General features: G+C 41.7%; 3 protein-coding genes across 4 annotated transcripts; 1 reads left to right on the top strand and 2 right to left on the bottom strand.

The window, feature by feature from the left end:
* Positions 1–1,645: 1,645 nt before the first annotated feature.
* LOC105564015 lies at positions 1,646–10,474 on the top strand. The gene is made up of 5 exons (XM_012016080.1): positions 1,646–1,716; positions 6,411–6,859; positions 8,400–8,660; positions 9,097–9,261; positions 9,391–10,474. The coding sequence occupies exons 2-5, from the start codon at positions 6,479–6,481 to the stop codon at positions 9,802–9,804; spliced, it is 1,221 nt and encodes a 406-aa protein (XP_011871470.1). The 5' UTR covers positions 1,646–1,716; positions 6,411–6,478; the 3' UTR covers positions 9,805–10,474.
* LOC105564016 (SURP and G-patch domain-containing protein 1) lies at positions 10,413–15,535 on the bottom strand. Of its 2 annotated transcripts, XM_012016082.1 has the most exons (9): positions 15,093–15,535; positions 13,746–14,941; positions 13,360–13,462; positions 12,086–12,267; positions 11,666–12,006; positions 11,202–11,526; positions 10,890–10,974; positions 10,640–10,769; positions 10,413–10,558 (listed from the first exon to the last, which is right to left on the bottom strand). In XM_012016082.1, exons 1-9 carry the CDS (start codon positions 15,308–15,310, stop codon positions 10,532–10,534), a joined length of 2,607 nt encoding a protein of 868 aa, XP_011871472.1. In that variant the 5' UTR covers positions 15,311–15,535; the 3' UTR covers positions 10,413–10,531. The 2 variants fall into 2 exon arrangements, with proteins under 2 accessions (XP_011871472.1, XP_011871471.1); XM_012016081.1 differs by having other exon boundaries at positions 10,413–10,769.
* Positions 15,536–16,601: 1,066 nt separating this feature from the next.
* LOC105564014 (zinc finger protein 292-like) lies at positions 16,602–19,271 on the bottom strand. The gene is given in 4 exon segments (XM_012016079.1): positions 16,602–17,057; positions 17,153–18,136; positions 18,286–18,386; positions 18,839–19,271. Coding segments are annotated over 4 exon segments (1,389 nt in total). The 5' UTR covers positions 18,941–19,271; the 3' UTR covers positions 16,602–16,855.
* Between the last annotated feature and the right edge of the window lie 164 nt (positions 19,272–19,435).

Here is a 19,435-nt window from a genome sequence, read left to right as displayed (position 1 = left end):
AGCAACCGTACGTTTTTTGCATCTCGAATAAAACTGAATAAAACAGTCCACTGACTACCGAGATCATGAATTTGCTGCCACAGACTCACGAACCTGTTTCGGCATAAACTTAAATGTTCAGTCAGCTTTAGATTGTACTTGAGAAGGATCCGATAAAGAGATCGAAACGCCGTGACGAAAATAAAGATCATCATTTAAAAAAAAATTCTCCTTGGTTAATTACCACAGGCGACAAAAAGCTATACTTAAACTTGCTTAAAATTGAACAATCAAAGAAGACGCCGTTCTCCGTCGGACTGGATCCTGGTAGCCTTTTCCGTTCAAAATAGAATATGATCAGAGTACAATGCAATTTCAATGTAAATAAATAAGAATCTTATTAATTTCCATTGAAATTGTATGTAATCTAATAGCCAGAAAATGAAAAGCCGGGCCTTGAAGTGCAGTTCCTCGTCGATCGACGTAAACTTTTGCTGAAAAGCACATCCTTTTTAAATCGCTGTACAGAATTCATTGCGAAAAAATTGAAATGAAAATTAAAAGTCTGGTTTGAAAGTAATTTTGCAGAAGCGCTGTGCTCTCTGTTCAATCTGAAACCTCGCGTTACGCAAGAGCTAATCGCCTCTGATTGCGAGTCTTAATCGTCGTGACGTCTTTCTTGCGAAGACGCTAACGAAATCATTATGCAGTATGCATAAAGATCGAGAATTACGAGGACATTTACGGCTCGCGGTGTTTTTTTCGTAAACCCAACACGGCGAACGTGAATGTTGAACCTCGCCTGGTAGCCCTGGTAACTTTTCAGCGACGTCGATACCGTCCCATATGTAAAAACAATTAAGATCGAAGGTCTTTCAACTTTGTAAATGAGATCTCCGCAGCACGATAAGAAAACGCTGCGCTTCTTCGATCGGGCACGCGCAATCTTGTGTTATGAAGCCAATCGTCCCTGACTTTTCCCCATCGCGAATCGGACTTATCGTTAAATTTCCTTGAATAACATGATAGAATGTAGGCGTAAAAATGCGCGATTTCAAGTACACGCGTACTATTATCTAAGGAGCGCCAACGCGCACATAACGTATTATTAATACGCGCTTGATTGCACTGGCTTTAAAACAGCATTAACCCATTATAGACCGCCAGCAATCTGTGGACCGCCAGAAACTAAAAAGTTCAGAACATTAGGTCGCAACGTGTAAAATATTATGAAAAAAATGGAAAGTGCTCGAATTTAATATGTTTGGGCAGTTTTATGCAATTTTCAATATTTATACACGTTTGCGCACGAAAAATTACGCACAGGTGGTCCAGTTCGTTGGAATGCGCTGCCGCGATATACATTGAATGCGCATTTAATGCGGGAAAAAAAATAGGAGCATCAAATGCGAATTTAAATGTATACGTTTAATGCACGTTATACGCGCATCGGCGCTCCTTGGGTGCCTATTACATCACTTGCAGCGATAATAAGTACACGTCGTGGTCTGTGATCTCGCAGGCGTATGACGATGACTAATCACAGCTAGTCTAACGCGAGTTAAAAATGACGTGGACATTTTTATTCTCCGCAATGCTGACGGAATGGTCGCGCGCAGTCCGTCAATGCCCGCCGAGCTTACCGGAATTCCGAGGATCGGCGCCCGCAAGGTGACGATAACGAGGGAAAGCGGTGGCAAATTAAAGAGGGAAAAGAGGAGCCCGGAGGTTTTGTGGGTAAGTGAAACGGCGCGGAGACGATTGTCGCCCGCGACCGCGGGACGATCGAATCCCCGACCGGGCGCGATTGTGAGAAGCGGAGGAACGGGCGCGATCGGGAACGCTGCGGGCGAAGTCTCGTTCGCTTATTACATCGGGGATACTGGAGTAAGGCCGAATCGCGGCGCGCCGTTGGAGAACGGTTGTATATCGCCTTGAAATATCCCGGCCCGGCTATGATACAATCTCCGCGCGATTATTATGTGCCTCTCGATCGTTAAGCAATCGGGATCGATGGAAAAAACGGATCTCCCTCTCCCTGGCTCTCTCCCCGAGGGTGATCCGCTCGCATATCCGATCGCGTCCGCGTCCGAGAGCGTGTCAACGAACGAACGGACTTTCTCTCTCGCTCTCTCGCTCTCTCGCTCTCTTTTTCGCGGGGGCGGCGATCGGCGGAAAATCGGATGATCGTCCCCCGCTGATCTCGCTCGCGGCGCGCGTGGCCGCGCGTGCGAAACGAGCGCACCGCGAGGCTTGACGCAACGGGCGCTGAGAAACGAGTAAATTATAGGGATCGCGATAACTATCGTTCTTTCTTTCTTTTTTTTCCAATGGCGTTACCTGCGCGAACAATGAGCGGCGCGTACGCCGTGAGATAACGCTGAAAAGTTAATAACACGCGGGAGATTGAAAATGTAACGTATGGAAACGACATGGCGTCGCCCTGCAATTTGTCGTACTTTTCGACGCGACGGACGTACGCAATCGGCGACGTCGCGAGGAGAGAAGAAGAGACGAGGAACACGGGGTTCAGCCGCGAGGAACGTGCGAGTGGTGCTCCCGCGACAGGTGACCTCGCGGTACCCAACCTGTTGCTCGCGGGAAAAAAGAAATAAGAACGAGGCAACGCGCCGCCGCCGCCGCCGCCGCCGCCGCGTTACCAACAATATGTTCCGCCGAGAGCCGCGGGTTCTCCGCGAGAATTATCCTTCCGGACTCCTCGCGGGCTTTTCGGACGCTTCCGCGAGAAAACGGCCGGCGATAGTTTTCTTTTCTTTCTCCCATTCTTTCGTTTTTGTTCCATCGGATTCCCCCTGCCTAAATAGCGCGGATTGCGTCACACTTTCGAAAACGAAAGTGCAACGTATGAAAGTCACGATTACGCAAGCGGCTAGTACAAGTCGGTAGGTTCGTAAATTGTATAGGGTCGCACTGTGTGTACGAGTGCCATGCCATGCCATGCCATGCCGCCGCGCTGAAACGTAAAGATCTTGGTCAACTTTGCGGGATAAGATGCCGATTGTTCCGCCGATACCGATTTCCCCGTACGCGCCTACCGATCGCTCCGTTCGCGCTTTTGATAAGAGAAGCGCGGCATCCTCCTCGCCTATAACTTTCTGTTTATTCAAATCGACGATCTCTTCCTTGGGAATTTCTCTTCTTGTTTTACGGGTATATACGATTCGCCTCGCGTTTTTATTCGCCCGGTAAAGTGAGCGGATCGAATTGTTCGCCAGTTCGTTTAGGACGAGTGATCCGTGCCGTTAACAAGGATCCACGAGCGATTTGCACTCGGTAAATGAATAAATAGGTACACGGACAGAATTCTCTCTTGAAATTCACCCTGGAAATCATGTAATCGTGGAACGGCGTGGCACTTTCAAGAACTTTATAAGAATTTTCATTTCACCATACGTTTTATTAATAAAATGGATACTAACGTTAGTTCAGTTGCTGGTAAAATGTATGGCAAAATTTCAGAAACTCTCATAAAATTGGAAGACAAATCGTTAAACTGGCAAAGGTGGTTTAATTTAACAATTTGTTCCGACGTTTCGACCATCCAGAGGAAATATCTTCAGAATATTGGAGAAACTTGTCCGTTTAACAATTGGCAGTTTAGCCACCGAGACGAAATGAGATTCACGATTCCCTGGCGAATATAATATGTTTATAAGAAGTTTGTTAAAATGTTGAGTCAATGCTTTATTCGAGTTTTAAAACATTTATTCGCTGAGAAAAGTTTCCATCGAATAAACCAATTAGATAGTGTTTCCGATGGTTGGCTTTTCCGATTACGTTCTCCGATTAAATTTATCCGATGAAACGCAGTTACCCACGAAATTTGATCGCGAAGCCGATCATACTTTTCATCGGATTTACAATTTAATCGGATATATCCGTTTGTTATTATGTAATTAGATTATCCGATTATATTTAATCGGACATTTTTCTCAGTGTTGAATTGTTTGTGAGATGTAAATTTAAACATGGAGTCGTTTGTGACATGTTCGCGGTTACAAGTGTTCAAATTGCGTTTAATGATACAATGGCAAACGTTTCCATTCTAGTTTTCCAAGTGTTTGTAAAATGTTGTTGTCAGTAAAGAATTGACCAGGTGTTTGCAAACGTACTTCCAAACGGTGTAACCAATAAAACTCTTCATAAATAAATATAAACGTCATCTCTCGCTTAAAATTTTCGCCAGGACTCTACGCTTACATAGATTAGTTAAAAATGGAAAAAGATGTCATCCGTTTCTGGATCCGGTCGGAGAAAACTGTGTTTTAAGGCACGTCCATCCGACGCAACAACCACAGTGGACTACGGCCAGGGACGTTACATCGAAAAGACATGGCGAACACGAAAGATAAATAAATGGAAACAAATATCTCGTACGATTCTCCGAAACGCCATGTTGTCCCACGATTACATGACTTTCAGGCTACATTTTAAGAGAAAATTCTCTCCGTGTAAGAGCGAGTTTTACATTTTGTTGCCGATGGGTGTACATTTTTCGTTTGGAAATGGATTGAGGTATTTTAAGCGTATGTACATAAAATCTCTCAAACATATTGTATACTGCGTCACCTCATAAATAATGCAGTGTAAAAGGAAGCTTGATTTATTCTTCGGCTTAAAATCGAGGGACTTTTATCGCCAGGGATTTGAAGGTTCCAGGATTGAAAGGAGCTGTAAATAATAATGGGAAATATATCTTGAATTACGATTAAGCTGTCAGGTTTTTATTTCGTTTCAAAACTAACTTGGAGAGACCGCATTACTTATCGAGATGATCCAAGGAGCGCCAAACGTGCTTTTGACGCGCGTTTTATTTCACACTGGCTTCAAAACTATTCAAAATGCGCGAATTTAACATGTTTCGGCACATCTGAGGTATACAATTTTATATAATTCTCCATATTTATGCACGCTTATGCACGAAAAATTATGCATAGGGGTTCAATGGTACAGTTTCGTGGAATGCGCTGCCACAATATGCATTAAATGCGCGTTCTATGCGGAACAAATACGTGCGTTAAATGCGAATTTAAATGTACGTTTAAAGCGCACTGGCGCTCCTTGGGGACACAATGTGTGTATATATAAACACGGTTTTTTGAGACTATATATAACAGACTTAAGTAGACTATCGTAGGAAATACCGTTTCTCAACTGGAAACGGGTAAAGGCACTTTAATTGGAGAAATGGTGGTCAGTATCTCGCCACGCCTCACACTCCTCTCTTTTCCTTCCTTTCTCTGTTGCGCGTTTGGTATAAAAATAACTAACAGATGTAAGCGACACAACCGTACTCCCGAGCGCCTTTCATTCTAGGTAAAACGTTAAAGGTGAACAACCTATTTAACGCGTAAAGAATGTACAGCTTTAATTCCATCGTATACATTTAACTACTTCGCTATTTAAATAAAAAGGCGGCGGGAGGAGGAGAGAAAACTGCGACAGATGCAGACGGACGCAGATACACAGAACTCCTTTCAGCGAATGAATTTAGAACTGATTGGAATAAGATTGGATGTGAACCAAGAGTTATCGCATATACATTTCGTAATGTTTATAGCCTACCCAAGGAGTGCCAGTGCCCAAGGAGAAGAAAAAGTCAGGATGATGTCAATTTCATGTCATATATAATTGATCAAATTTATGTCAAATTGGCATCATCCTGACTTTTTGTTCTCATTGGGTGTAATGCGTTCTAAGGGAATCCCTCAGCCATCTTTCTTACCGATGCAGTCAAATATAGTTTTTGCGCTTGTAATTCTTTTTATTAGCCTTTATGCACAAAATAATACCAGGATAAGTTGCGGACCGCACAGCAGAACGCTTTCACACTTAAAACACTCAGCTCAGAAGTGAAGTAAAAACGAACTACGAATCGAAAATTTCAAATACCAGTATCGTTTTTATTAGACTCCTGAACCGAGTGTTTTAAGTGCGAAAATGTTCTGCTACGCGGTCCGCAATTTATCCAGTCGTTATTTTGTGCACACTGAGAAAAATCTCCATCGGATAAACCAATTAAATAGTGTTTCCGATGATTAATTTTTCCGATTAAACGATGGATACATCCGATAAAATTTGATTGAAAAATCGATCACATTTTTCATCGGGTATATCCGTTTGTTATTATGTAATCGGATTATCCGATTGTATTTAATCGGATACTTTTCTCAGTGCATGAAAGCACGTTATATGCACATTGACGCTTCTTGGGTAATAACAATTTTTGAAATGGAGAACGCGATAACGAAAATAATATAAGCGATGCTTCGCCACGATCGTCTCCAGTAATCGGTCTCTTATCACCGAAGTGATACAAGGCAAACATACAGTTCGCGCGGTGAATTATCCGTTCGATTCCGCGTCACGGTGATTTGGAACAAAGCTTAGAATTGTTACTCTGTCGCAAGGGACAAGCGAGCAACATCCGCCCGATCATCGCGAGATAGAAGCATCGACGCAGGAAGAGAAAAAGAACATGGCAGACAAGGAGATTGTGATGGACGAGCGATTGCACGATTATTTGCGCGCATACGCGAAAAGCATCAGGCTGGGAGCCCCGAGAATTCTCATAACCGAGGGCACCAATAAGGGCGACAATTACGTCAGCTCCGTTTATCGCGTCACGATCGAGGGCATCGGGGACGGCGGGGCCAAGAAAATTCAGCTTATTCTGAAAACCACGCAGAACGACGCCATACCGTTGCTGACCACCAGCAAAGTCACGAAGATGTTCCAGCGCGAGATGTTCTTCTACCAGGAGGTGTGGCCCATTTTCACGGAGACGCTCAAGGGACGCGGCGGGGTCGCCGACCGCTTCCCCATTTTGCACGACGTTAATGACGAATCCGGAAAAGAGGTAATTTCGCGGCTCACCACCGCTCAACGTGATCTGCGCCGATGAAGCAATAACTCACGTACGGAGCCGGAGTATCGTGTAATCGCATATGTAAATTCCACTCCGCCGTCTTTACATAATCTCTTTTCTTGCGCGGATATAGCGCGGCCACGTAATGAGGCCGTAAGATACAATCGACAGTCACTTTTTCTTTTCTTTTTTTTTTTTTGAGGAAGTTAAATATTTGAGTTAAATAATTGCGAGGAACAATCGCGATCGCTGCGAGCGTAAAATCGCGTACGCCATTGTTGTACCCGTACACATCTTTATTATCTTCCATCTCGACCAGCCATTTGACTTTGCACCACGTCCTCGGGACAATGCGTTTCACGATGCGTTGCTAAATTGGCTCGGCGAGATTTATACGTGTAATAAAACGCAGGCATCATGTCGCGAAGTGAAATGTCGATTTATAGTGACACACACGGGCGCACGCGGGCACGCATATATACGCGCGTGGCCCGGGTATAATAAACTGGTTTAAAGATTATCAAGTGAGACATAAGGTCCGGTTAACCTTTGCATTACGCAATCTTCTCGCTAATGGCCAATCTGCATTTGAGCATTTATACTACGAGGGAGTCTCTTACTTTGGTGCGCGCGGCGTTTCGCTCCGCGAAATTAATTGTCGATCCTGAAATTTAATCAAATTCGGGAAAGAGAACGTCCCGGGGAAACTTTCCTTCAATTAGACCGCGGCCCCCCAATTATCCGTTCCAAGTCCACACCGCGTTCGGGGTTTTACGTAAGAGAACGGCCGGCAATCACAAATCGGTATAAATAATGTTATATCTTCCGCAATTTTTGGAGCCATTTCACCATTCGTATTTAGCGGTAAAAGTCGATATAATCAACGCTAGGCACGCGGTAGAGGAGCAAAGTGTCCGATAATTAGATGGTTCGCGAAAGTACACTTCTCGATTCTCGTTCGGCACGTAACATCACGTACGTAATATCTCTGACATTTTGATGGGAGAATTTTTGCGCGTCACAAAACGTACAATAAAAAAAATTGCCAGCGTAATTGCCCCCCCCCCCCCCCCGACAGGAACTACGTGCCCCTATCTTATCTCGTCTTGCCCAAAGTACGGTGTCTCATCTAATCTATAGTAATTTAGTTTTTTTTCATTGATAAGACCTTATCGGAGAGGAAACTGGGAAGAAGCTAGTTTGCAATTCCTATTGTGTAACTCGTATATGTAATTTACAGCTGTTTCTTGCGAGAAATTTGTTTACGTTACGCACGCGCACTTATAGATGCACGTGCCTCGACATAAAGACGCTTATTCATCGACAAACAAGTACAAACATCGACTCGTAAGATGACGTGACTCGACAACATTGTGATTATCATCCTCGAGTTATCTCATAACATGATAAACTTTCACATGTTTCTCATCTTGCACGATTATAGAGATTAGATTCGTATCTTTTCTAAGGAACGCTCCAAAGTGATGAGAGAAGCGAACGTTTGGATAACGGCGTGCAATTTTTGCCGTAGATAATTATGTTGGAAAATCTAACGCCTCGAGGTTTCGTGATGGCCAAGTCAAAAATTTTGGATTATCCGCATCTCAGGCTGGCGTTTCGATGCCTAGGCGAGTTCCACGCGTACAGCTTCATTACGCGTTACGCGAATCCGAAGAGCTTCGAGAAATTGAAGGGGATGGAGGAAAACTTGTTTGTTGAACAGCCAGAGACGGTCGACGAGGAAATAATAAGGAAAAAGTTTCTAAAAGGGCTCACCGATTTAGTATTTACGGTACTTTGGCATCTTGTTGATCCTTACCCTTGAAAAAATTTACTTTAAACGAAATTAAAGCTTTTACAAGTAATATTAAAAAATCTAAGAGTTTACCTAAAGAAATTAAAGGTTTACTTAAGTAGAGTTATTTCGGACACTTGAAGTAATTTTTAGATAGCCAAGCCTGTTCGAAGTTCCCGCTAGAAGGCCGCGCGGCATAGCACTTTCTCGTAAGAAAAAAACCGCACGCGGTATTATAAATTATGTCACATACTTTTCACAATTCTTAAAGTTTCAATTTACCTCAGTGTCCAAAGTGTCCAAATTTACCTTTCATATTTCTTATTTTCCTAAAGTAAAATTTCAAGGTTTTCCAAAAGTAAAGAACCTTAAAGATCGTCCACTGTGTACATAAAATTTATATCAACTTTCCTTTTTCACCGTGTACTTACAGGCCTTGGAAAATGAAGATAAACATTATTCCGAAAGGTACCAACGATTCGTGGATAATATGCTCTCGGACATGATCGATGCAACAGACGGAAAAGCCGCTGAGCCGTACACCGTTGTGAACCACGGTGACTGTTGGACCAACAACATGCTCTTCAAATACGATCAAGTACATATGTATACGAATAGGCACTTCCTCGAGAGATACACGTCGTAGACTCTCCTAAGATTTGCGTCAAGTTAACACACGTAAGCAGTACTTTCACACGTATCTCATGTGGCATTCGTTCCGTTTCAGGCGAACAACCCGTGCGACCTGCGCTTCGTGGACCTTCAGATATGCCGTTACGCATCTCCTGTCTTAGATCTAGTTTATATACTCTTCTGCTGCTGCACACATGAAACAAGGAGTAAATATTACGACCAGGTAGTACACGAATATTACGAAACACTGTCCAAGTGTATCAAAAGGGCCGGTTACGATCCTAACATCCTCTTTCCTTACGAGGCATTGTGTCAACATTTTCTCAAATTCGGAAAATTCGCGGCGGGAATGGCTACTTACACGACACATATATTTACCAGTAATGACGTGGAATTAAAAATTACACACGACAATAAAATACTCCAAGAAAGAATACAAAATGATAGCTTTTACAGAAATATGTTAAGATGCACTTTTAAAGATCTTGTCGATAGAAATTATATATAAATATATATAAATGCTATCACAATAATATTGGTATCATCACCAAAGATAGAAGAAAATCTTTAGGTTGAAGGTAAAATGCACATTAAAATATATATTAAACTTAGAAGCCAGTGTAAAACTGTACCAAGAGTAAAATGCTATATGTTAAACAAAAAACGATAGGATATCTTGAGATTAAAGATAAAATGCACATAAAATATACATTAAACTTAGAAACCAGTGAAACTATTAAACCTGCCTCGAGTTAAAGGCAATTTATTAGCAATGATTTTGCATATCTATGCAACGTAAAAGCTGTGTACATATTTGTCTTCGTTTTTATGCTCGTTTGAAAAATCGAATATAGATATTGCTATCGACTTCTAATAAAAATAGACAAAAATTTTAATCGCGTAAAAAAAAGTAGTACTTAGTGAATTTAGTTTAGCCACTAACAAATTTGTCCAAAAATAATGTAGGGTATACATAATTTTAAATACCAAAGTACAAAAAATAGTATACGAGGTAAAATTTTCGCTTATAAATTTGTGATACCTGTATATGTATGTTTTCATTATTCGAATGCATTCGAATGTTGATAAAACAATTTTACTCAGGGAAAGACGGAAATTGTACAAGAGATATATTTTAAAATGAAATTTACAATCTCAAATATACAAAATAAAGGCAATCTACTACAGTGTTCGGTAATAAAAGGAATACTAATTTAGTGATAATATATTAGTAATTAGTAATAAGGTCGTCTTGGATTATTCTGAAAAAGAAAACGTAATACTTAAACTAAATATTTTCTTAATGCTTTTCGTTATTTTATTATAACAATCGTGATACTTGCCAATGGATTAGGCCTAAATCTGTAAGCTAGCATCATCCGTTTTCTATATGCATCAAATTCGTCATCATCCCTAGATACACCATCTGGCCTTTCAGATCCCAAACCTGCACTATCGAGTCTATTTGTAGCTCTAGAAACATATTTAGGATCAAAAAGTTGAAACGTTAAGACAAATATATTCGACATAACAAAAATGACGATAACTGGTGATATTAATGTAAAAATAGTATTCCTATTAAGACTATATTACTTATTAATTGGTTCAATACGGCCGCTACCCTCGCTACCCAACCCTTGTCCTTCGCTCCATCCAAGCTTTTGTAACATTTGAAATCCTGTAGGATATAGAAAAATGATATATGTTGTAACGTTCTAAGATTGTCCAATTGAAATGATTTTTAACAAAGAATAAAGAATGACTTTAGTCTTATTAGTATTTAACTCGGAAATGTTGGCCAACTTAAAAATAGTGATTAAAAATATAATCATCAAATTTGACCGCTCTATACTCGTTAAATATAATTGATATCGAAAAGGAGTACAAATAAAATTTTGGAAATACCTATATTATCTTCCTTCAACTTAAATTCCTTATAGTCGCTCAAATCAGGTTCTTTTCCCTGCTTTACGGCATTATATTGTTCCATGAACTTTTTTAACTCATCCGGTGGCAAAAAGTCGCCAATGTGATGTTTGCCTTCTGCTTGCGCAGTTAATTCCTCGGCCCACATCTGTGTTGCCTCCATTTCAGCGGACCTCAGCTTGTGCTCCCAAGTTCCTCCTTCTGTCTCTTCATCGCTGTCATACTCGTATTTATGTTTTCCTTGTGCTTCCAAGCGTTTCACTTCTTCTCTTTTCCTCAAGAGATTTTGGTACAAGAGATTTATCTAAAAAAATTTTTTTTGTGTACAAAAGGATAAGTTGATATTAATAAAATTTACTTTCTTACATTTTTTATAATATAATTGGATGTAATTTTATTATACCATGTCTATATTTGTATCAATTGATGCAACAGTAATCTACCTTATAATGATCCTCTGCCTTTTTCCATTGCTCTTCACTTAAATCGAGCGTACCAAATGTCTGTCTCGCATAATTGATGAGTGCAGGATCGTTTCGTGAAATTTTGGTAAGCATTGGGTTCTTTGACTTAGTGTTTTGCCTCTTCGATGGAGAAGGTATTATGACTGCGGGTTGTCCAATTTGTCCAGGTATAGCTATGCCAGGTTGCGGAAGTATAGCACCCGATCTATTACCAGAAGGTATGTTTGTCTCTGAAACGAGAACTTTATTGTCTGGATCACCCCAGCGACTACGTTTTCTTCTTTTCCGCTCTTCCTTATTATCCTCCTTTAAGTGATCTGCTAACAGTGACACATATAAAACATGTATTAATAAAACTTGTCTTAAATATCATCGAATTGTATACGCAATTGTATTCACCGTGTAGAGTTGAATGCAATTTCTGAGATTTATCCGCCTCGTCATTGTCACTAAGAGCTTCTTCAGGGCAATAAAGTTCTGCACCACTGTTCTTCTTATCCTTATCTGGCTTCTCCGCACGTAATTTTGAAACCAATCCCCTGTACTGCAGATACGCTGCACTTTGCTTTTGGTGCAGAAACCTTGATTAAAATGATACTTAAAACGCTGTCTAGTAATATGTATTCCTATAGATACAATACTTTCATAGAAGTGTAACGTTAATATAGACGTAAAATAAAAAGTAGCAAAGTAAAATAATCTAAAATGTTGTTTGGATTTAGGAGATTGGAGGCATTGATATAGTATATGTCTGGCATTTCAAAATACGCAACATATAAACACCAAAGACACAAAGTAGCGTAAGTTTAACAGAATATAATTATAGCTTCAAAAGATATGATTATAGCTTGAGAGATATATAGTAAATAAATTTTGCAATGTGATACACATTTCACATTGCTAGTGCGGCAAATAAATATTTAATATATACAAATAAATATTTATTGGCTGTGTAAATGTTTTATGAATATTACTTAGAACTTTATTACTCCGACATTATGTTTTTACTTAAACAATCAATACTTTTTTTTAAATCAAACGCGTGTAAGACGAAAAAAAAGGTTGTTGAAAATAATGTTTAAAAGCGTACAAGTGTATGCAAAAACTCAGAAGATAATTACTTATTTTGTCTCAAACTTTTTCACATATCATATCTTTTGTAACATTCTTGCAATTTCATACAAATTTTTAAAATTCCTTCCGTGTGAAAAATGTTATATTAATAAAAATAGAACATTAAGGTTTACAAGAAAAACAATTTTCTATACTAATTGTAAATTATAGGTTGTCAAATACATATGGTATGATTACTGCGATTGCAAGAAAAAATATGTTCAATGTGAGAATGCACATTCATCAGTAGCAATTTTATCAATAGCTTGCTTTATGAAGATACAAGAGACACGTAGACAAATTTCTGTAATTAGCAAATGACTTTGCGATACAGTTAATATTTAGGAATGCAAACATTTGCAACAGTTCACATTAAGCGGCCATTCAATTTTTCATGATACTAAAATGTCAAGAACTACATGATAAAGATTTGTACAATGTCCTATAATACAAAATAAAATATTATCGTCCTAGATATTATATAAAAGTATTAATTATATTACAAACGGGGAATAGGGAAGTGGAAATACAAAACGAGGACCAGTGAGGACAGTAGTTACCATAATTTAGGATCTTGGGCATTCTTCTCTCGAACTTCTTGTTCAATCTCATCCCCACAGTCAGCCACGATTCGTGCCAGCTGCTCAGCCTCTACTAAACACACTTAGAACCCTTTGTCAGATACCTTGTATAATAATGTCCTAAATATCTATGCGTGTGTGAATATGTATGTACATTTTAATATAATTATAGTAAAAGATATCATATATGTATATATTAATTGTATTTTCAATTGTAATACTACATCATACGGCAAATTATATTTGCCTACTATCCCATAATATCGTTATAATTGTGCAATAGATAAAAGTGTCTAGTGGTTACAGGTAAGATTACACAGCTATGCGGCACGAGAGAAAGTTATTTCTTAACTGTGATGTCATACCTTGTTCGGAACTTTGTAGATTAACCGGCGGTCTCACAGGCGGTGGTATTTGTACGTTAGGAGGACCCACTGAGATAGGTACCTGATTGGAAAGAGCATAGCCGCTGGACACAAGACCGCGCGATGATGCTGCATTTTGGATGACATTGGGTGGCGGGATATTGGGCGGTGGGATATTCAAGTTTGGTGGCGGGACCGAATTGATGGTCGAAGGGACGGTGTGTACTGGCGGGGGTGCCGACATTATCATGGATGTTATCACGTTCGGAGGTGGGACATTGGCTACGTTCGGTACCGTTACCACAATGGCCTGCGAGCCTGTAATAGGCATCATGGTCGGAGGCATTTGCGACATGGATGGCAAAAGGGTGGGCGGTGGCATGTTAGGCGGGGGAATATTCGGGGGCTGTAAACTGGCGTTGCACGCCGGCGGTGGTACGTTGCATTGCTGCGGATTCTGTATCATGTGCTGCTGCGCGCTCGACGGTGAGGACAAGTTGGGAATTGGCATGGCTTGTGGCATCTGCATGTTTGGCGGCGGCACGTTTGTATTGGGTGGAATGCTCTGCAGCGGGGGAGGCGGTGGAGGACGTATGATATGTGGTGGCGCGATTTGCATTCTAACGTTAGGGGAGTGCTCGTTCATGTTGCTGTAATTATTGCTGAAATTCTTCGACACCGGTATCCTCTGCATGTGCGCGGACGGGATGCTTGGCGTCAGGTTCCTTAAATTCGGGGGCGGCACATTCGTCATTTGTATCTGCACCGGTTGCGACATGAGGGACGGGATGGAAGAGACGTGGTTGTTATTCTGAATTGGGAACTGCTGGCTGAACTGCGCGCGCTGCCCGTTCTGCGACTGATTGTAGCCGTGACGCGTCTCCGGGCTGGGCGGCGATCTTCGCCTGGTCGGCGACGGACTCGACGACGAGCTGTGCTTTCGGTCCGAACTTCTCCCCCATCGGGTGTCATTTCTTCTGCGATCGCTGCGTCTGCTGTCCCAATCTCTGCTCTTTTCGCTGCTGCGTTTCCTATCTCTGTCCCTCTCTCTGGCCTCGTAGCCTCTGTCGTCTCTTCTCTTGTCTTCCTTGTCCTGCTCTTGCTTGCCAGTCGCTTTATTAGCTATCTTTTTAAACTGATCGAGGAAACTGCCGTCATTGGCAAACACATTCATGGTAGGCTTCTCGTCGTCTTCCCTACAACGCATTCATAAACAATGAGTTTTACCTCCGGCACTCGCAAGTGACAAGGATATAAATATTCCAAATAAACCGGCACGTAAATTTCGTACGAAAGACCGGGCCGACGCGACGTAACGCGACGGAGATGGAGATTTACTTGACTCACTTTGGAACACTCTTACTGGTTGTTGTGGTAGAGGCCGACGAGCTTGACTTTTTCATACATTCCACGGCCTCCTTCGCCCTCTGCTCCTGCATCTTCGCCTGGATCTCCATCTTCTTCTGCTGGATGATCTGCTCTTGCTTTGACATCTGCGCGAAACGTTCATTCCGCGAGGTTTTTGACACAAACGGATCGGAGCCCTTCACACCGCGATACGCCATTTTTGTCAGCGGCCTAGCCTCGCGATTCCGCCAACGGCTCGACGGGACTTTACGGCCGGCCGACTGAAAGAGAATCTACGTGTCCCGGGCGATTTTTCTATCCCAGAATCGCGCGTCGCCCAATACAAAGGGTTTACGCTCGGCTACGCGCAAATGGAGTTTCATATTTCATTAAACAGTGTCCGGCGACGTCGGCCATATGCATCTTTACTTGCATAATGTCCGCCAACTGAAATCAACCCACGGCAATACCTCTAGATACTTCATCGCCATTTGATGTCAGACTGGCGTTTCTCGCGCATGAGCGACAGTAACCCAGCGACGATTGGTCACGCCTATGTACTTTTTTTTTTCAGAACGAGCCTCCAATCGAATTGCGATTGGGGAAGTACGACTCGTTGCCAAACGACTGTTGTTGTAATGAAAATTTTACAGCTCAATTGTTTAACAGAGCCTGCAGTACGAATGCTTCTAAACGCATCGCAATTCTCAGTGCAAATCACGAGACACGATAGCACAAGCGTAGCTGGAACCGCGCGTTAACGAATTACCCCGATAGGATTTGCACGTTCACACGCATGTCCCTAATATTGCACTTTATTTTTAAACATACAGACATACAAATAAAAATGCTATACAATACTTACGTTACTATATGATATATATATATATATCGTATGTATATAACAACTATGTATACGTGTGTATATATATACACCGGTATAGTAAATATCGACATATATGTATATACATATATATATACATATATATCGGTATAGAAGGAATATAAGTTACATAAAAACGACATAATATAAAATAGTAAAAATCAGTACGGAGAGTCAGAAGTCTCGTTATTATAAGTGCGGGTCGCCGCAGCGGATTTAGCCTCTTGTAGCGACGAGAGAAATTTTATATAGAATGATATATGTATAGTCTTGGACTGAGAATTCTCTATTTATCCGAGCTGCTAGCTGGTTTCGCCGCAACATACACCAAGCTGCTCGACAAGTTCTCTTAGACACCGACAATATTTACTGATCGACGTCAGAGTATCCTACAAAGCTCATGTCACTTACAGCTACTAGAAAAGTCTATCGACCATAGTTAACAGCGTTCAATTACAGACCAAACACGTAAGCTTACAAAGCGATTTAGTCGCGTAAAATTGGCTATATAATAATCTCTGTAAAATACTCTGAATTACCGTGACTTCTCGCTACTCCATTGTCGCAAAACGTGGGGCCTCCCCGCGAGATTAGAGTTAATTCCGGAAAATTCCTTTCAATTATCAGCGTTACGAGTGGTGCATTCGCCGCCGCTCCCGGTCGTAGTCGTTCAAATTAATCTTATGCTTGGCTTTGAATTCAGTCTTAAAATTTGTCTACTGGGCAGTAGCGTCCCCTTCTAACACCTCGGCAAAATGAATGCTACTCCCATTGCCAGTCTTCCCGTTCGTGTCGCTCGGTGGAATTGCCGGAGTGAACCTGATCGAAATGTTTATACAATATTCAACTCTACCCTCGCATTCCATACCTCTGAAGTGTCTTAGCTTATACGGTTATACGCGCTATTCGCGCGCGCTGCCCGCAACGAGCGTAAAATCGAGTCGCAAACGCTTTACTGAAATACATCGTTATTCTTGGTAGTTTGTACAACTGGCGGCTTGGAATTGGCATGATTGTCCTGATAATGCTTCCATAGGCCAGTTACGTTATTTACTTGCGCGCCACATCCAGGCATTTTGCATCTAGACATTAAATACTTGCATTTTGGAAAAGCTAAAACATACCTACAAGACGTACGCATATATGTATATACACACACACACATCGGTTTACTTACATGAAAAAGCTGACGGTAGACGCCTTTCCTTGCTTTACCTTTGGCATTTGCTTACCAGTAGTATTGGAATTAATTGTATTCGTGACTAATTTATGACTGTCTTGATGATGACGATAGTGCGATATGTATTTGTACTTCTTTCCGCAACCGTTGACGTCGCATTTATATGTTTCCTGTTTGTACCTAGACATGCGTTGCTTCTTCGGGGTGTACTCCTCGTCATCCGAGCAATTGCTATTTGTCTCTATCGAGCTCTCCTCGATCTTCAAAGAACTATCGCGCTCGAGACCGCTCCGAAAAACTCGCTCCATGTTTCCTAAATCTATTCTATGCTCCTGATTTCGTAAATTTAAGTTGCACATTTCCGTCTTCATATTTTTCGTAATGGTCACGTCGCTATTTATATAAACCACGTTGTTCTTATCCTGCGTGCATTCCACCTGAAGGATCTCCTCGCACTTTGGCGCCCCGATGTCGTACTTCCGTAAGAAATTATCTTTAATTATAAGCAGATCTTCGCTGTTAGAGAACTTGCTAATACCATTCAAGGACTCATTATTCGAGTAATCCTCGTTGTTTGCAACAGTAATCTTCTGCTCGTGACAAAACTCGCTCTTCACCTGAATCTTCGTTTCATTTCTAATAGGGCAGTTTTCTTCTTTATTCCCGTATTCCTCCTTTATGGTAAAGTTTTCGCTTGGCAGGTTTTCGTAGCATCCCTCGTCAGTCTTTTGCATCACGTCTTCGTCTATCGCATTTTCGGGGCCTTCGAAACAAATGATCTCGGGCTCCGTTGGCAGTGTAGGTGGTTGTCTATGACAACTCTCAATGTGCTCCTCGAGATTACCGCTAGTAGACTGCAAAGATCCACAATTGGTGTAGGGACATACAAAAACATTTGTTTCATGGTTGTGCCATTCTTGATAATGTCGCCACATACTGCCTGGGTCGGACAATTCTTCTCCGCAACCTGGCTCGCGACAACTATGAAAAGTATACGGGAAGACATTAATAAAACCTTTAAAAAAAATTCAACGTCGCTGATAAATACTGATATCAATTTTCGTCAAAAGCACATTAATCTATTTGCAACTATATTCTTGCCCGAGCACAATCAATTGCTTTACACTTACATAAATCGAATTTTCAAAGCCTCTAATGCCTCGTGCGTCTTATATTCATCTTGATTAGTGAACACCTTCCCGCAACCTCGTTGTTTGCAAGTGTATACTTCCTAGTATTGAAAATTGATTCAATTAGTGAGACCGTACCGAGTGCACAGTTTGAAAGCATTTCGTCAACGAATCGCGCTCGCAGATGGCAAATAGGTTTTATGTCATATGAAACTTTCACTATTGTCAACAAATGTAAGAATAATTTTCAAACGTGCTCAACATGGAAATCTGAATTTCACTAAATTTTACACCCGATAAACCGTAGACAAGTCAGCTTTGGTCAATTCTAATGCAGGCACTGGACGAAAAGTACACGAAGGAACAGAGTCAATAACATTTTTACAATTTGTCTCTTTTTAAAGGAGCAAGACTTGTCGTTTCGAATTTACGTCGAAATTAAGTCGAAACGAGAATTCCATTCTTTTTAAACCCGCTCCGATTCGTTCTACTATTTGTTTTGGCTTAGGGGTCATCGACCCCAGGCGACCAATGGCCCTACCGTAAACTTCACCTTTTTCGGTGCGATTTCCTCAATGGTGCGGTTCCGCGAGACGAATCTGATGACGCTGACCTCCGTGGGCCGGTCGGCGCACGTCTCCGTACCCTGGCCCATTCTGCGGTGACTCTCCTCGAGCGACGGCGAGCAGGGGGAGGACGAGCTCACTCACTCGCTTCGCTCGCGGAGCTCACATAACCTGCAGCCCCTGTGAGACGACAGGTTTGACAGAAAAAATATCGCCCTTGCTGAATAAATTCCCGGACGGAGTTGCGCGGTTCCTCGACGGGGCCAACGCTCGGCTCGCGACGCTCACCGGCCAGACGGCGCCCTCGAGTACGCACAGAAACGCACCGTCGATTCCAGCTCACATTATCACTCTGTCAATAATAACAATTACTTGTGTTGTCAAGTCAGTGCAGCAGAATCTGATCGCGGCCGCGATGACGACGCCGGTCGGTCTGGCGCGTTGAGAACCGCTGGCCGCACGACCCATAATGCAAACAGACGCGCATGACGGATGCGTAAAATCATACCCGCGAGTATATGATGATTCTCCATTTTCTCGATTCGAAGTTTGCAATTCTCGGAATTCCAATCCTTGGAAATGCT

Source organism: Vollenhovia emeryi, unplaced genomic scaffold (assembly GCF_000949405.1).
Source record: "Vollenhovia emeryi isolate VEMERY1.0 unplaced genomic scaffold, V.emery_V1.0 DF939169.1, whole genome shotgun sequence".
Taxonomy (NCBI): domain Eukaryota; kingdom Metazoa; phylum Arthropoda; class Insecta; order Hymenoptera; family Formicidae; genus Vollenhovia; species Vollenhovia emeryi.
Note: the sequence above shows the minus strand (reverse complement) of the source record. Positions and strands in the feature narration are given on the sequence as shown.

Excerpts from the sequence above, each read along its gene's own strand:
- LOC105564015 (XM_012016080.1), top strand. The coding sequence starts at position 6,479 with ATGGCAGACAAGGAGATTGTGATGGACGAGCGATTGCACGATTATTTG. Across the intron at positions 6,860-8,399 it reads ATGACGAATCCGGAAAAGAG|ATAATTATGTTGGAAAATCT; the intron begins GTAATTTCGCGG and ends TTTTTGCCGTAG. Across the intron at positions 8,661-9,096 it reads TCACCGATTTAGTATTTACG|GCCTTGGAAAATGAAGATAA; the intron begins GTACTTTGGCAT and ends GTGTACTTACAG.
- LOC105564016 (XM_012016081.1), bottom strand. The coding sequence starts at position 15,310 with ATGGCGTATCGCGGTGTGAAGGGCTCCGATCCGTTTGTGTCAAAAACC. Across the intron at positions 14,942-15,092 it reads ACCAGTAAGAGTGTTCCAAA|GGAAGACGACGAGAAGCCTA; the intron begins GTGAGTCAAGTA and ends AATGCGTTGTAG. Across the intron at positions 13,463-13,745 it reads TCTACAAAGTTCCGAACAAG|TGTGTTTAGTAGAGGCTGAG; the intron begins GTATGACATCAC and ends AAGGGTTCTAAG.